The 17,110-nt window shown below is 44.6% G+C and overlaps 1 protein-coding gene across 1 annotated transcript; it reads right to left on the reverse strand.

Annotated features, from left to right (window-relative positions):
* Window positions 1–329: 329 nt before the first annotated feature.
* Window positions 330–2,639, reverse strand: LOC119277322 (DNA-directed RNA polymerases II and IV subunit 5A-like). The gene is made up of 4 exons (XM_037558592.1): window positions 2,293–2,639; window positions 1,530–1,709; window positions 1,321–1,434; window positions 330–771 (listed from the first exon to the last, which is right to left on the reverse strand). Exons 1-4 carry the CDS (start codon window positions 2,503–2,505, stop codon window positions 646–648), a joined length of 633 nt encoding a protein of 210 aa, XP_037414489.1. The 5' UTR covers window positions 2,506–2,639; the 3' UTR covers window positions 330–645.
* Between the last annotated feature and the right edge of the window lie 14,471 nt (window positions 2,640–17,110).

Genomic DNA, 17,110 nt, shown 5'->3' on the forward strand with positions numbered 1-17,110 from the left:
TAGCGTTCCGGAAACAAACAGCACCGGCAAGATATCCAGCACTACCCTTTCTTTCATGAAAAGAGTAAACCCCAGCCCAGAGCAACCATCGATTCGGCAGCACTTGCAGTAGCATTTCAGTCTAAACTATGGTATGTAGCTGAAATTAACTGTCGCTGAAATGAGTCACGAGAGCTAATTCCAAACGGAGGTAATACTAAACAGAGCAATTTTTCCTTTACCTTGAGTAAATGCTTACAATACTACTCCAGGATCCACCATGTATTGTAAAGAAGTTCATCACGCATGCCACCACCACCACACACACACACACACACACACACACAACGTCAGGACCAGAATCATGGAATTTCAAGAATGGTTCGTTCAAATGATGTAGCAGCCAGAACTGCAGAGCCTTTCATTGCTCTAAGCACACCAGTTTCTGTTCTGTATGTTCTATAAAGTTCTTGAAACAATGGTACAACATGAGGATTTTGCTTATGCCCCATACACTCAGCTTATTAAGAATCCTTTTACGTCGCGATCCTTAAGAATGGCTTCTTGAAGCAATACCAGTTTTCTCCAAGCAAGCGAATGGGTATGTGTGTCCTGTGTGTAACAGCAAAAATCACCCTGTTCTTGGTTCCTTCAGTTTGTGTACTGTCATACAACATAGCGATATGTGACGTATCTGCCGGCTGTCTCGCTGGGCCTGATGATCTTCACCACCTGCCCTCGTTTGAGGCCGTAGTACCTCGCAATGGGATCCGTAATTTGTATTCTTGGTAGCTGTTTTGTTCATTGCATTCAGAAGAGAAATGGGTTACATGCCTGTGAGCGAGTGCATATTTGTAGCGAACTACTGAAAAATGGAGAGGGTGTCATGCAACAACAAGTGATAGAAGCATGGATGTGTTGGCAAAGAAGCAAGATTCAGTAGCTATTGTAGTACATCTCCCATCGACAAACAACATCGATTTTCTTAGAGCAAATTGTGGAAACACGTTGTTCTTAAAATTGTAGAGTATTTAGGACTGGAATGTAAAAGATTGTCATTCTTTCCCTGCCCTATATTTGTTTGTGCCTAAAATTGGTCTGATACCGTAGTTAATGGAACTGGAAGTGAACAAATTAAGATGAAGTGAAACACACTAGACAAAGGCAATGGTTGATGCTATAGAAAGTTCTAACAACGTTTATATAAATTAACTAGTGAGGAAAACATTCTGCTCTCTGATGTTCACCATATTGCTACAGGGAACTAGATACAAGATTGGCTGGCTCTACTGATGCCCAAAATTAGTGCAACTTTCAAGTGCTAATCAGATTTAGTAATACCTGAGTTTCCTTTAAAGTGTACCGCGCCAATAACGTCTTCTTTTCCTCGTTAGCAAGCACTTGATGCTCCGGAACGAGAACATGTTCCTTGATATTTATAAGCATTTCGGCATCCTGTGGTTCGTTGCTTCAGTTATGAGAAGGCCAGAGTGACAGAACCGGTGAGAGCAAATGTGCCGGTCAAATTACAGTGCAGGAGCAGGACCAACCTGGAAAACCTCCAAGTGGATCTTTGGCTCCAGTTCTTGAAGAAAAGATTTTGCAAATGGGGTGAGGTTCTGTTGCACAACCAATATGGCCCTTGAGACTTTCTCGGCGTTCATCATTTCAACGTACTTCTTGATGTGCTTCATCCCCACTTTCTCGTCGTTAGGGAAGAAGACGTATATCTGATTCAAAAGAGAGAAACAACTAATACGTGTTAGGAGACTACCATTTCAAGGCAGAACTTCACCGACATAATAGCTGAATTTGGCACGAAATGCAGCATTGAGTTGCCCTGAATTGTCCCTAGAGGTCCCTGGCAGCCATCACTCATCATCAGGCAGCATGGTCGAGCTACTTGGCGGGCTAAATTCTTCCAATAGTACTTGGTCATATATGTAGAATTGTAGAGGCTAGTCAGGCAGTAGCAGACGGCAAGGAGGGCAGTTATACGAAACAACTTGCCTAGCACAACGTGCACAGCAGAGCAGAGTGTCCCCCAAGCTAAGCAGCCGACGCCATGAGCACCACGAACTGCTTTCCATCGAGCACTTGATGGCAAAACAAACACCGGTCGATCCAACAGAACAGATCGAGCAAGGGCAAGACGATGGAGCCAGGGGTTCAAATCTAGCGAAGTTGTCGACCGAGAGACGGATCGCGGATGACCATCAGCGAAAAGGAAAAACAGAGAGCTGGATCCGCGTGGGCGATGACGGAAAGCAAAAGTAGGGGAGATTGGGATGAGCTGAGCTGAGCTGAGCAGACCTGGTCGTTGGGGTCGTTCTTCTTGCACTTGTTGATGAGCATGTCCTCGCGGTGGAAGGACTCGCCGTACTTGCGCTGGAAGTCGCGGCGGGTCATGGACAGCTCGTGCTCCACCACCAGGTAGCCCCGGTCGCGCAGCATGTGCATCACCGTGCGCCGGATCCGGACCAGCCGCCCCACCGTCACGTCCTCCGTCACCAGGCCCGACGCCATCTCCCTCGTCCTCCTCCTCCGCTGCCGGCGGCGGCGGCGGCGGCGGCTTCGGTTTCGAGGCGGAGCTGGAGCTGCTGAGCTTGACCTGCGGAGTGCGACGACGTCGGCCCACTCTGCTTTTTTCCAATCCTGCGAGTGGGTTGGCTGCGTGGATACAATATCGTCACGCGCGCCTGCAAGTTGCGTCCGCGGATGACTGGTGGGGCCCCGGCAGCAGCAGTGAGCAGTGCCCAATACGGGCCGACTTTACAGCGTGTGCTCTGACTGGTCGGCTCTGTAACGTTGCTAAAAATGGAGTATCGCGCATGAAACGCTCGCTTTTTTCTACCGCGAGTCACTCCTGTCGTCTGCATCTACACCCGGGCTTGGCACGCAAGCAAGAATGTTCTACTAGCTGCAATACCGCCCATTTTTTGGTTGCACGAGAGCTGTGTACGGTCATGCCCAAAGTAGGAAAGAATGGCTGCTTCACGCTCTTGCTCCCATGGATGATATTTACCGTGGCTTGTTGCTCATGACTTTATGAAGGAGCCAGCATGTTCGTAATGAAAAGTAAATAAAAAAAAACTACCACATTACAGGCTATCGTTCCAACAAACTATCATTTTTAATTTTACAAAAAAACTACCACAAAAGTGGTGTGCTGTTCCAAAAAACCCTAATTGCCGAATCGTTACATTTTAAGCGCGATTATGACATGTGGGGCCCGCCCGTCAAGATTTTGTTGGCCAGAGGCGGACGGCGCGCGTGATGACGGCTGTTAGAACGCGACGTTCCGACCAGGTGCTTAGTCACCCAGTCCCACTCTCGCTCACCCACTCCCACTCTCTCCCCCCTCGCTCCGTTCTCCCCTTCCCGGGAGCTCGCCATCGTCGCCGACCACCTCCCTTCCTCGTCGCTGGCCAGGATGCCTTCTTGGAATGATGGGGATGAGAGCTCCGACGACGACAACACGGGGGGCAACCTGATGGACATGGAGTACTTTGTAAGCCTCATCCTCCTTCCTCTGCCATTATTCAGGGTTAGGGTTAGGGTTCAATCGATTTGAGAATTAGGGTTGATGATCTGCACAATTGTATGGATGGATTCCTTTGGTTAAGGGTTTGGTTTAGCCAGTGCTTGATGGATCTGCAACTATGGGAGGCATTGGTTGTCTGATCTACCTTGTACTATATGTAGGACACACCTGACACCATCCCTGAGCCACTGTGGTGTGGTGCTCCCATGGAGGAAGTTTCCAAGTGCACCCTGCACCAGATGATGCCTAGGAAGTGTGTTGCTTTTGAAGGTTCTAACACTGGAGGAGATTCTATGGATGCCCTATTCAGGTGAGTAATGTAATAAATCAGTAGCTCATTGTTAACTGAAGTCAGTGTTCTTATTTGCAGAGAGTGGTTTTCTACTTGATATATGAAGTCAGTGATTCATTTATGCTTTGTGGTTATCAGTTATGCTTAGTGGATCCAGTTATGCTGAATGGATTCAGCTATTGTGTACTGGTTAGAAGATTGCAGAAAGTGGTTTTCAAAATATTTGACACTGGATTCAATTATGCTAAGTGTTGGTTTCTGTTTGCATTAAGTAGAGTGCGGAAATGCTTTGTATTTGTAGCTAGAGTGCAGAAATGCTCACTATCTCTATTTCAAAATAGTTGGCAGTGCTTGATTTATGAATGTGTATATATCGTCTCTAGCTTAACATTGTATATATCCTCTATATATTAACTGTATTGAATTGCATAGATTTATGAATTTGTACATCTCCTCCTTGTATATTAACTTTGTTTTAACTGAATTTAGTATTGAATTTTTATGCATTTTCTTAAGTATGTGATGTCTGATCAAACTTAATTTATTTCTGAATTTAATATTGTTGTTTGACTTAACAGTGAGGTGTGAATTGTGGTGTAGTTAAGTGGGTTGATCCAGTACATCCTGATATACTGAAGAACTGCCTCATCAAGCTATGGGAATTGTTCCATGAGCAAAACCTTGGTAGGATTCAAGACAAGAATGCATATGATGCTGAGTTAGTCATGTTGATGAGGAGAAGGATCATCTATGTGAGGAGTATCACAAAATGGTTGATGATGTTTCCAAGATGTTTGACTGGCAGGATGGTGTTGGCAAGGTGGACTACCATAAAGCAATGGATGCTGAGAAATTTGAGAAGCAGAAGGAAGAGCTAGAGATGGAGATGGATATGAAGATGGAGAAGCTTAGGCTAGCAAAGGAGCAGAGGTGTATCCTTCAGGACCATGCAGACATAATTCACAATACTAGGAAGGTTATGAAAGATATCAAGGTGGACGGGGATCTTCTTGCACAAGAGGAGAAAGAGTTGGAGAAAGTTGTAGTTGATCTGCACAATGTTGGCCATGGGAGAAAGAAAATACTTGAGCAAATCAAGACCATACTAGAGTCATGAAGATCAGACTATGGTGGATAAGTAAGTAAGTTGGCCTACTATATATAACATGCCTTGCTAGTTGATGGTGGTAGTTGTATATTTTGTGCAGCACTGGAGTGAAGGGAGGTGCCAATGTTTAAGTTATGGTTATGTTAAATGATGCAGTGTTGAGAACCTATCTTAAGTAATGTAGTGAAGAACTGTTTTATTAGTTCTAGTTGTTTTAATGCAGTGAACAAGTGTTTTAGTGCTTTGCTATTTCATTTTACAGTTGGGCTTAATGTCTCATTTATCCAATGTGGGCCTGGAACTGGGTTGTTATCCAAACTTACATCCTGCCTACGAGCAAACAGTTTCCATCTATAAATCCCACCCTAAGCCAGAAACCCTACTATAACCCAAACCCCTACCTTCTCCTCTCCACAGCCGCCAGAGAAATCCCTAGATCCCTAGCTCAGTGGGCATGGACCCTAGAGAGGTTGTAGATGCAGAAGAGGAGGTGGCCATGGGAGACATGCAGAGAGAGGGAAGAAGAGCAGTCGAGCATAGGGGGGAGAAGGCCAGCGGTGGCAACAAGATACATGCCTGAGTATCGCTGCCGTCTGGCTGAGAAGATCTGGGCAGCTCGCAACCGCAACGACAAGGAGCAGTTCCTGGAGGCCTTCCCAATGGCTCTAACCCTACTGATGATGATATCATCTACTGGGCAAGGAGGAGGGCCAACTTTCATCCATTTCAAGTAAGTAGGCAAAAGTGGATTAGGATTCTGTACCCATGAGGAGTGCTCTGGTTATATTTTATTTATCCTTGATCTATGTATGAATGATTCCCTGATGTGTTGAGGGATCTATCTATATGTACTGATATATGTATTGAAGGATCTATCTATCTATTGATCTATGTATGAATGATCTATCTTGTATTATGTGTTTCAATGAAAGGATGGCTTGTTCCTATGTATGAATGAGCTCATGAATGATCTATCTAGTTTTGTGAATGAAAGGCTTTTGTATGTGGATGGATGATTTATATGTGCTTGAATGAATGAATTTTTTCTCTGCTTGAATGACAAGGTGCCCCCCTAGATGGCCTAATTAGGCCAAATTAGGGTTGGTCGACAAGGTGCACCCCTAGATGGCCTAACTAGGCCAATTTAGGGTTGGTCAACAAGGTGCCCCCCTAGATGGCCTACTTAGGCCAAATTAGGGTTGGTCGACAAGGTGCCCCCTAGATGGCCTAATTAGGCCAAATCAGGGTTGGTCGACAAGGTGCCCCCTAGATGGCCTAATTAGGCCAAATTAAGGTTGGTTGACAAGGTGCCCCTAGATGGCCTGATTAGGCCAAATTAGGGTTACTCGACAATGTGCCCCCTAGATGGCCTAATTAGACCAAATTAGGGTCGGTCGACAAGGTGCCCTCCCTAGATGGTCTAATTAGGCCAAATTAGGGTCGGTCGACAATGTGCCCCCCTAGATGGCCTAATTAGGTCAAATTAGGGTTGGTAGACAAGGTGCCCCCCTAGATGGCCTAATTAGGCCAAATTAGGTTGCTCAACAATGTGCCCCCTAGATGGCCTAATTAGGCCAATTTAGGCTTGGTCGACAAGGTGCCCCTCAGCTTATATCAAATCATATCAAATAATGGCCTAATGATGCTCATATCAATCATGTCAAACAATGACCCTAAACAACATCTAACATATCAAACAATGCTCATATCAAATCATATGAAACAAGGTGCCCCCTCAGCTTAAACCCTAAACAACATCTAACATAGTCATGCTCATATCAAATCAAAATGCCTCAGACAACAGCATGACACAACATTACTTAATTGTTCCAAGCAGCTCAAACAAACATAGTTTAGGGTAACCAACAGATTTCAGGGCAACAATGAAACATAGGAACCTAAAGGCCCCAAGCATGCCAAACAAACATAGTTCAGGGCATGACAAATGTATGTTTCATAACCATATTAGAACAGATTCAATGGTTGCCACTAGCTATGAAATACAAATCAAATCTGCTTGGGGCTTTCCTCTTCCTCTTTGAACCAACACCTGGTTGAGCTGAGGTTGATGCTGCCCTTGGAGCATTGAAACCTCTTGCAACTCTTGATCTGGTGTTCTTTGCTGGAGATGATGCACTTGACCTGGTGTTGTTTGCTGGTGCTGAAGCTGCTGGGTACTTTCTCTTTCTTGATCCTGATGTTGAGACTACAGTAGCAACATTGGTTGCTCTTGTTGCAGTTTGGGTTGTGGCAACAGATTGGGTGGCCCTAACCGAAGCTGGAGATGGTTTTCTGGCCCTAATTGCATTTGCTGAAGCTGCAGCAGGACCAAAAGCAGATGTTGCTGCCAAGGATGAACCTGGAGGTGCACTTGCTGTAGGTGGCCTGGGTGGTGCTGAAGCTACTGGGTAGGACGCTTTGTTTTCCTACAATTAAAAGAAGTAGCAGTTGAAAAGATTGATGCATTGATATTTGATGCAGAATTTTAAGAAATATTGTGCATTGGCTTAGTTACCTGGTGCATGTTTTTCCTTGACATAAACTTGGCCTTAAGCATGTCTTCATAGAGTGTCCACCTGTGGTCTTGCTTGCCATAGTTACTGCATGTTATTGTGCCCATCCTTGATGTATCATTTGGAGATGGCACTTCAAATTCACCCCTTCTCCTAGTTGTCTGCTTCTTCCCTTTCTTATCCCTAAATACTGGTGGTTCAATGTCTGGTGTGTTGGTGTTGGGCCAGAATTCAGGCCCAGGAACAGGGTAGATGATGTGCTGGTATGCAACCTTATATAATTCCTTTTTAAAGAATGGATGCACATAATCTTCTGGGTGAACTTTTATCTTCTACATTGCAGCTATTGCATGGTGTCAAGGTGATCCAGTCATGTCCCATCTCCTACAAGAGCAACACCCTTCATTCACCTTCACACAGTAAGTGTTCTCCCCACTAGTAACTTGCCAGATGTTGGGACCAACCATGTTTTCTTCACAGTATTTAGCCCATTTCTTGCTCTCTTCAATCTTCTCAATGTAATGCGGGGTTTCATATCTACTATGCAACTTTATTCTTGTAGACTTGTGTTGGGCCTCCAAGCACATAGTTTTGTAGGACAGTAGCAATTTCCCCTCAAGTGGAAGACCTAAGGTTTATCAATCCGTGGGAGGTGTAGGATGAAGATGGTCTCTCTCAAACAACCCTGCAACCAAATAATAAAAAGTCTCTTGTGTCCCCAACACACCAAATACAATGGTAAATTATATAGGTGCACTAGTTCCGCGAAGAGATGGTGATACAAGTGTAATATGGATTGTAGATATTGATTTTTGTAATAGGAACAATAAAAAAGCAAGGTAGCAATTGATAAAATGGAGCACAAATGATATTACAATGCTTGAAAATGAGGCCTAGGGTACGTACTTTCGCTAGTGCAATCTCTCAACAATGCTAATCTAATTGGATCATATAACCATCCCTCAACGTGTGATGAAGAATCACTCCAAAGTTCTTATCTAGCGGAGAACACAAGAAGAAATTGTGTGTAGGGTACAAAACCACCTTAAAGTTATTCTTTTCGTTCGATCTATTCAAGTGTTCATACTAAAATAACACCATATGATATGCATAAACCAATTTCAGATTCATAATACTTCATCCAACACAAAGAACCTCAAAGAGTGCCCCAAGATTTCTATCAGAGAAACAATGACGAAAACGTGCATCAACCCCTATGCATAGATTACCCCAATGTCACCCCGGGAATCCGCGTGTTGAGTGCCAAAACATATATCAAGTGAATCAATATAATACCCCATTGTCACCATGGGTATTCATATGCAAGATATATATCAAGTGCTCTCAAATCCATAAAAGTATTCAATCCAATAAAACAAAATCTCAAAGGGAAATCTCAATTCATCACAACAAGATAGAGAGGGAGAAAGACCATATGATCCAACTATATTAACAAAGCCCGCGATACATCAAGATCGTGCCATCTCAAGAACACGACAGAGAGAGAAAGAGAGATTAAACACACAACTATTGGTACAAACCCTCAGCCCCGAGGGTGGACTACTCCCTCCTCATCATGGTGGCCGCCGGGATGATGAAGATGGCCACCGGTGATGCTTTTGTTGGAGATATACCCTAGAGGCAATAATAAAATGGTTATTATTATATTTCCTTGTTCATGATAATTGTCTATTGTTCATGCTATAATTGTATTGACTGGAAACCGTAATACATGTGTGAATACATAGACCACAACATGTCCCTAGTGAGCCTCTAGTTGACTAGCTCATTGATCAACAGATGGTCATGGTTTCCTGACTATGGAGATTCGATGTCATTGATAACGGGATCACATCATTAGGAGAATGATGTGATGGACAAGACCCAATCCTAAGCATAGCACAAGATCGTGTAGTTCGTTTGCTAAAGCTTTTCTAATGTCAAGTATAATTTCCTTAGACCATGAGATCATGCAACTCCCGGATACCGTAGGAATGCTTTGGGTGTACCAAACGTCACAATGTAACTGGGTGGCTATAAAGGTGCACTACAGGTATCTCCGAAAGTGTCTATTGTGTTGGCACGAATCGAGACTGGGATTTGTCACTCTGTATGACAGAGAGGTATCTCTGGGCCCACTCGGTAATGCATCATCATAATGAGCTCAATGTGACTAAGTAGTTGGTCATGGGATCATGCATTACAGACCGAGTAAAGTGGCTTGCCGGTAACGAGATTGAACGAGGTATTGGGATACCGACGATCGAATCTCGGGCAAGTAACGTACTGATTGACAAAGGGAATTGTATACGGGATTGCTTAATTCCTCGACATCATGGTTCATCCGATGAGATCATCGTGGAACATGTGGTAGCCAACATGGCTATCCAGATCCCGCTATTGGTTATTGGCCGGAGAGCTGTCTCGTTCATGTCTACATGATTCCTGAACCCGTAGGGTCTACACACTTAAGGTTCGATGATGCTAGGTTTATAGGGAAGATTTGTGTGTGATTACCGAATGTTGTTCGGAGTCCCGGATGAGATCGGACGTCAGGAGGAGTTCCAGAATGGTCCGGAGGTGAAGATTTATATATGGGAAGTCATCATACGGTCATCGGAATATTCGGGGGTATACCAGTATTTTACCAGGACCACCGGAGGGGTTCCTGGGGTCCACCGGGAGGGTCCACCTGCCCCGGAGGCCCCTATGGGCTGTATGTGGAAGGGAACCAGCCCCTAGGTGGGCTGGGCACCTCCCCCTAGGGCCCATGCACCTAGGGTTGGTGGGAGGGGGAACCCTAAAGGCCCCCCTTGCTTGGGGGCAAGCCCCCTCCCCCTTGGCCGCCGCCCCCCTCTAGATCTCATCTAGAGGGGCCGGCCCCCTTCCCCCTTCTCTCTATAAATATAGGGGTGGAGGGAGGGCTGCAGCACCACATCCAAGGCGCAGCCCCTCCCCTCCCCAACACCTCTCCTCCTCCGCGTGAGGTTGGCGAAGCCCTGCCGGAGAACTGCCACTCCATCACCACCACGCCGTCGTGCTACTACTAGAGCCATCTTCCTCAACCTCTCCCTCCTCCTTGCTGGATCAAGGTGCGGGAGACTTCACCGGGCTGCACGTGTGTTGAATGCGGAGGCGCCGTTGTTTGACGCTTAGATCGATATCTGCCGCGATCTGAATCGCTACGAGTATGACTCCTTCATCCACGTTCTTGCAACGCTTCCATCTCGCGATCTTCAAGGGTATGAAGATGCACTCCCCTCTCTCTTGTTTCTAGTTACTCCATAGATTGATCTTGGTGATGCGTAGAATTTTTTTAATTTCTGCAACATTCCCCAACAGTGGCATCATGAGCTAGGTCTATGCGTAGTTTCTATGCACGAGTAGAACACAAGTTCGTTGTGAGCGTCGATTTTGTCAATTTACTTGCCACTACTAGTCTTATCTTGTTTCGGCGGCATCATGGGATGAAGCAGCCCGGACCGACCTTACACATACGCTTACGTGAGACAGGTTCCACCGACTGACATGCACTAGTTGCATAAGGTGGCTAGCGGGTGTCTGTCTCTCCCACTTTAGTCGGATCGGATTCAATGAAAAGGGTACTTATGAAGGGTAAATAGCAATTGGCATATCACGTTGTGGTTTTTGGCGTAGGTAAGAAATGTTCTTGCTACAAACATATAGCAGCCACGTAAAAACTTGCAACAACAATTAGAGGACGTCTAACTTGTTTTTGCAGGATATGCCATGTGATGTGATATGGCCAAAAGGATGTGATGAATGAAATATATGTGATGTATGAGATTGATCATGTTCTTGTAACAGGAATCACGACTTGCATGTCGATGAGTATGACAACCGGCAGGAGCCATAGGAGTTGTCTTTAATTTATTGTATGACCTGCGTGTCATTGAATAATGCCATGTAATTACTTTACTTTATTGCTAAACCGTTAGCCATAGTAGTAGAAGTAATAGTTGGCGAGACAACTTCATGAAGACACGATGATGGAGATCATGGTGTCATGCCGGTGACGATGATGATCATGGTGCCCTGAAGATGGAGATCAAAAGGAGCAAATGATATTGGCCATATCATGTCACTATTTTATTGCATGTGATGTTTATCATGTTTTACATCTTATTTGCTTAGAACAACGGTAGCATAAATAAGATGATCCCTCATAAAATTTCAAGAAAGTGTCCCCCCTAACTGTGCACCGTTGCGAAGGTTCGTTGTTTTGAAGCACCACGTGATGATCGGGTGTGATAGATTCTAACTTTCGCATACAACAGGTGTAAGACCGATTTACACATGCAAAACACTTAGGTCGATTTGACGAGCCTGGCATGTACAGACATGGCCTCGGAAGGCAAGAGACCGAAAGGTCGAACATGAGTCGTATAGCAGATACGATCAACATGAAGATGTTCACCGATGATGACTAGTCTGTCTCACGTGATGATCAGACACGGCCTAGTTGACTCGGATCATGTATCACTTAGATGACTAGAGTGATGTCTATCTGAGTGGGAGTTCATTAAATAATTTTATTAGATGAACTTAATTATCTTGAACTTAGTCTAAAGTCTTTGCAATATGTCTTGTAGATCAAATGGCCCACGCTAATGTTGCCCTCAACTTCAACGCATTCCTAAAGAAAACCAAGTTGAATGACGATGGTAGCAACTATACAGACTGGGTCCAGAACTTGAGGATCATCCTCATAGCTGCAAAGAAAGCATATGTCCTAGATGCACCGCTAGGTGAAGCACCCGTTTTCCCAGCAACTCAAGACGTTATGAACGCCTGGCAGTCGCATAGTGATGATTACTCCTTGGTTCAGTGCGGCATGCTTTACAGCTTAGAACCGGGGCTCCAAAAGCGTTTTGAGCAGCACGGAGCATATGAGATGTTCCAAGAGCTGAAAATGGTTTTCCAAGCTCATGCCCGGGTTGAGAGATATGAAGTCTCCGACAAGTTCTACAGTTGTAAGATGGAGGAGAATGGTTCTGTCAGCGAGCACATACTCAAAATGTCTGGGTTGCACAACCGCTTGTCTCAGCTGGGAGTTAATCTCCCGGATGACGCGGTCATTAACAGAATCCTTCAGTCGCTCCCACCTAGCTACAAGAGCTTTGTGATGAACTACAATATGCAGGGGATGGTGAAAACCATTCCTGAGGTATTTTCAATGCTGAAATCAGCGGAGGTGGAGATCAAAAAGGAACATCAAGTGTTGATGGTCAATAAAACCACTAGTTTCAAGAAAGGCAAGGGTAAGAAGAACTTAAAGAAGGACGACAAGGGAGTTGCCGTGTCCGGTAAGCCAATTGCCGGGAAGAAGGCAAAACATGGACCCAAACCTGAGACTGAGTGCTTTTATTGCAAGGGAAACGGACACTGGAAGCGGAACTGCCCCAAGTACTTAGCGGACAAGAAGGCCGACAACACCAAAGGTATATGTGATATACATGTAATTGATGTGTACCTTACCAGTACCCATAGTAGCTCCTGGGGATTTGATACCGGTGCCGTTGCTCATATTTGTAACTCAAAACAGGAGCTGCGGAATAAGCGGAGATTGGCGAAGGACAAGGTGACGATGCGCGTCAGGAATGGTTCCAAGGTCGATGTGATCGCTGTCGGCACGCTACCTCTACATTTACCTACAGGATTAGTTTTAAACCTCAATAATTGTTATTTACTGCCAGCTTTGAGCGTGAACACTGTATCTGGATCTCATTTAATACGAGATGGCTACTCATTTAAATCCGAGAATAATGGTTGTTCTATTTATATGAGAGATATGTTTTATGGTCATGCCCCGCTAGTCAATGGTTTATTCTTAATGAATCTCGAACGTGATGTTACACATATTCATAGTGTGAATACCAAAAGATGTAAGGTTGATAATGATAGTCCCACATACTTGTGGCACTGCTGCCTTGGTCACATTAGTGTCAAACGCATGAAGAACCTCCATGCAGATGGACTTTTGGAGTCTCTTGATTGCGAATCATTTTGACACATGCGAACCATGCCTCATGGGCAAAATGACCAAGACTTCGTTCTCCGGAACAATGGAGCGTGCAACCAACTTGGTGGAAATCATACATACTGATGTGTGTGGTCCAATGAGCGTTGAGGCTTGCGGTGGCTATCGTTATGTTCTCACCCTCACTGATGACTTAAGTAGATATGGGTATGTCTACTTTATGAAACACAAGTATGAGACCTTTGAAAAGTTCAAGGAATTTCAGAGTGAGGTAGAGAATCAACGTGACAGAAAAATAAAGTTCTTACGATCAGATCGTGGGGGCGAATATTTGAGTCACGAATTTGGTATGCACTTAAGTAAATGTGGAATTGTTTCACAACTCACACCGCCATGAACACCTCAGTGTAATGGTGTGTCCGAACATCGTAATCGCACTCTATTGGATATGGTGCGATCTATGATGTCTCTTACCAATTTATCGCTATTGTTTTGGGGATACACTCTAGAGACAGCTACATTCACTTTAAATAGGGCACCGTCTAAATCCGTTGAGACGACACCGTATGAATTATGGTTTGGGAAGAAACCTAAGCTATCGTTTCTAAAAGTTTGGGGATGCGATGCTTATGTCAAGAAACTTCAACCTGAAAAGCTCGAACCCAAGTCGGAAAAATGCGTCTTCATAGGATACCCTAAACCATTGGGTATACCTTCTACCTCAGAGCCGAAGGAAAAATCTTTGTTGCCAAGAACGGGTCCTTTCTGGAGAAGGAGTTTCTCTCGAGAGAAGTAAGTGGGAGGAAAGTAGAACTTGATGAAGTACTGCCTCTTGAACCAGAAAGTAGCGCAGCTCAGGAAGATGTTTCTGTGGTGCCTGCACCGACTAGAGAGGAAGTTAATGATGATGATCAAAGTAATTCGGATCAAGTTGCTACTGAACTTCGTAGGTCCGCAAGGACATGTTCCACACCAGAATGGTATGGCAACCCTGTCCTAGAAATCATGTTGTTAGACAACGGTGAACCTTCGAACTATGAAGAAGAGATGGCGGGCCTAGATTCCAACAAATGGCTTGAAGCCATGCAATCCGAGATAGGATCCATGTATGAAAACAAAGTATGGGCTTTGATAGACTTGCCCGATGATCGGCGAGCGATAGAAAATAAATGGATCTTTAAGAAGAAGACAGACGCGGATGGTAATGTTACCATATATAAAGCTCGACTTGTCGCTAAGGGTTATCAACAAGTTCAAGGGGTTGACTACGATGAGACCTTCTCACCCGTAGCAAAGCTGAAGTATGTCTGAATCATGTTAGCAATTGCCGCATTCTACGATTATGAGATATGGCAAATGGACGTGAAAACGACATTCCTTAACGGCTTCCTTAAGGAAGAATTGTATATGATGCAGCCGGAAGGTTTTGTCGATCCTAAGAATGCTAAAAAGGTATGCAAGCTCCAACGCTCCATATATGGGCTGGTGCAAGCATCTCGGAGTTGGAACATTCGCTTTGATGAAATGATCAATGCGTTTGGGTTTATGCAGAGAATGGAGAAGCCTGCATTTACAAGAAAGTGAGTGGGAGCTCTGTAGCATTTCTCATATTATATGTGGATGACATACTATTGATGGGAAATGATATATTACTTTTGGAAAGCATAAAGGCTACTTGAATAAGTGTTTTTCAATGAAGTACCTTGGAGAAGCTGCTTACATATTAGGCATCAAGATCTATAGAGATAGATCGAGACGCCTCATAGGTCTTTCACAAAGCACATACCTTGATAAGATATTGAAGAAGTTCAATATGGATCAGTCCAAGAAGGGGTTCTTGCCTGTATTGCAAGGTGTGAAATTGAGCTCGGCTCAAAGCCCGACCACGATAGAAGATAGAGAAAAGATGAGTGTCATCCCCTATGCCTCAGCCATAGGGTCTATTATGTACGCCATGCTGTGTACCAGACCTGATGTAAACCTTGCCGTAAGTTTGGTAGGGAGGTACCAAAGTAATCCCGTCATGGAACACCAGACAACGGTCAAGAATATCCTGAAGTACCTGAAAATGACTAAGGATATGTTTCTCATTTATGGAGGTGACGAAAAGCTCGTCGTAAAGGGTTACGTCGATGCTAGCTTCGACACAGATCTGGATGACTAAGTCACAAACTGGATATGTGTATATTTTGAATGGTGGGGCAGTAAGCTGGTGCAGTTGCAAGCAAAGCGTCGTGGCGGGATCTACATGTGAAGCGGGGTACATGGCAGCCTCAGAGGCAGAACATGAAGCAATCTGGATGAAGGAGTTCATTACCGACCTAGGAGTTATTCCCAATGCATCGGGCCCGATGACTCTCTTCTATGACAACACTGGAGCTATTGCCCTTGCCAAGGAGACCAAGTTTCACAAGAAGACCAGGCACATCAAGCGTCGCTTCAACTCCATTCGTGAAAATGTTCAAGATGGAGACATAGATATTTGTAAAGTGCATACGGATCTGAATGTCGCAGATCCATTGACTAAACCTCTTCCACGAGCAAAACATGATCAACACCAGAGCTCTATGGGTGTTCGATTCATCACAATGTAACTAGATTATTGACTCTAGTGCAAGTGGGAGGCTGTTGGAAATATGCCCTAGAGGAAATAATAAAATGGTTATTATTATATTTCCTTGTACATGATAATTGTCTATTGTTCATGCTATAATTGTATTGAGTGAAAGCCGTAATACATGTGTGAATACATAGACCACAACATGTCCCTAGTGAGCCTCTAGTTGACTAGCTCGTTGATCAACAGATGGTCATGGTTTCCTGACTATGGACATTCGATGTCATTGATAACGGGATCACATCATTAGGATAATGATGTGATGGACAAGACCCAATCCTAAGCATAGCACAAGATCGTGTAGTTCGTTTGCTAAAGCTTTTCTAATGTCAAGTATCATTTCCTTAGACCATGAGATCGTGCAATTCCCGGATACCGTAGGAATGCTTTGGGTGTACCAAACGTCACAACATAACTAGGTGGCTATAAAGGTGCACTACAGGTATCTCCAAAAGTGTCTGTTGGGTTGGCACGAATCGAGACTGGGATTTGTCACTCCGTATGACGGAGAGGTATCTCTGGGCCCACTCGCTAATGCATCATCATAATGAGCTCAATGTGACTAAGTATTTGGTCACGGGATCATGCATTACGGAATGAGTAAAGTGAGTTGCCGGTAACGAGATTGAACGAGGTATTGGGATACCGACGATCGAATCTCGGGCAAGTAACGTACCGATTGACAAAGGGAATTGTATACATGATTGCTTGAATGCTCGACATCGTGGTTCATCTGATGAGATCATCGTGGAACATGTGGGAGCCAACATGGGTATCCAGATCCCGCTGTTGGTTATTGGTCGGAGAGATGTCTCGGTCATGTCTACATGATTCCCAAACCCGTAGGGTCTACACACTTAAGGTTCGATGGTGCTAGGGTTATAGGGAAGATTTGTGTGTGATTACCGAATGTTGTTCGGAGTCCCGGATGAGATCCCGGACGTCATGAAGAGTTCCGGAATGGTCCGGAGGTGAAGATTTATATATGGGAAGTCATCATACAGTCACCGGAAATATTCGGGGGTATTCCCGTATTGTACCAGGACCACCGGAGGG

The sequence above is a fragment of the Triticum dicoccoides genome, chromosome 3B (assembly GCF_002162155.2).
Source record: "Triticum dicoccoides isolate Atlit2015 ecotype Zavitan chromosome 3B, WEW_v2.0, whole genome shotgun sequence".
NCBI lineage: Eukaryota > Viridiplantae > Streptophyta > Magnoliopsida > Poales > Poaceae > Triticum > Triticum dicoccoides.

What these genes read in the sequence shown, in the direction of transcription:
- LOC119277322 (XM_037558592.1), bottom strand. Translation starts at nt 2,505, where the DNA reads ATGGCGTCGGGCCTGGTGACGGAGGACGTGACGGTGGGGCGGCTGGTC. An exon ending in AGAACGACCCCAACGACCAG is followed by an intron (nt 1,710 to 2,292) that starts GTCTGCTCAGCT and finishes CTTTTGAATCAG; the next exon opens with ATATACGTCTTCTTCCCTAA. An exon ending in TCCACTTGGAGGTTTTCCAG is followed by an intron (nt 1,435 to 1,529) that starts GTTGGTCCTGCT and finishes AACGAACCACAG; the next exon opens with GATGCCGAAATGCTTATAAA.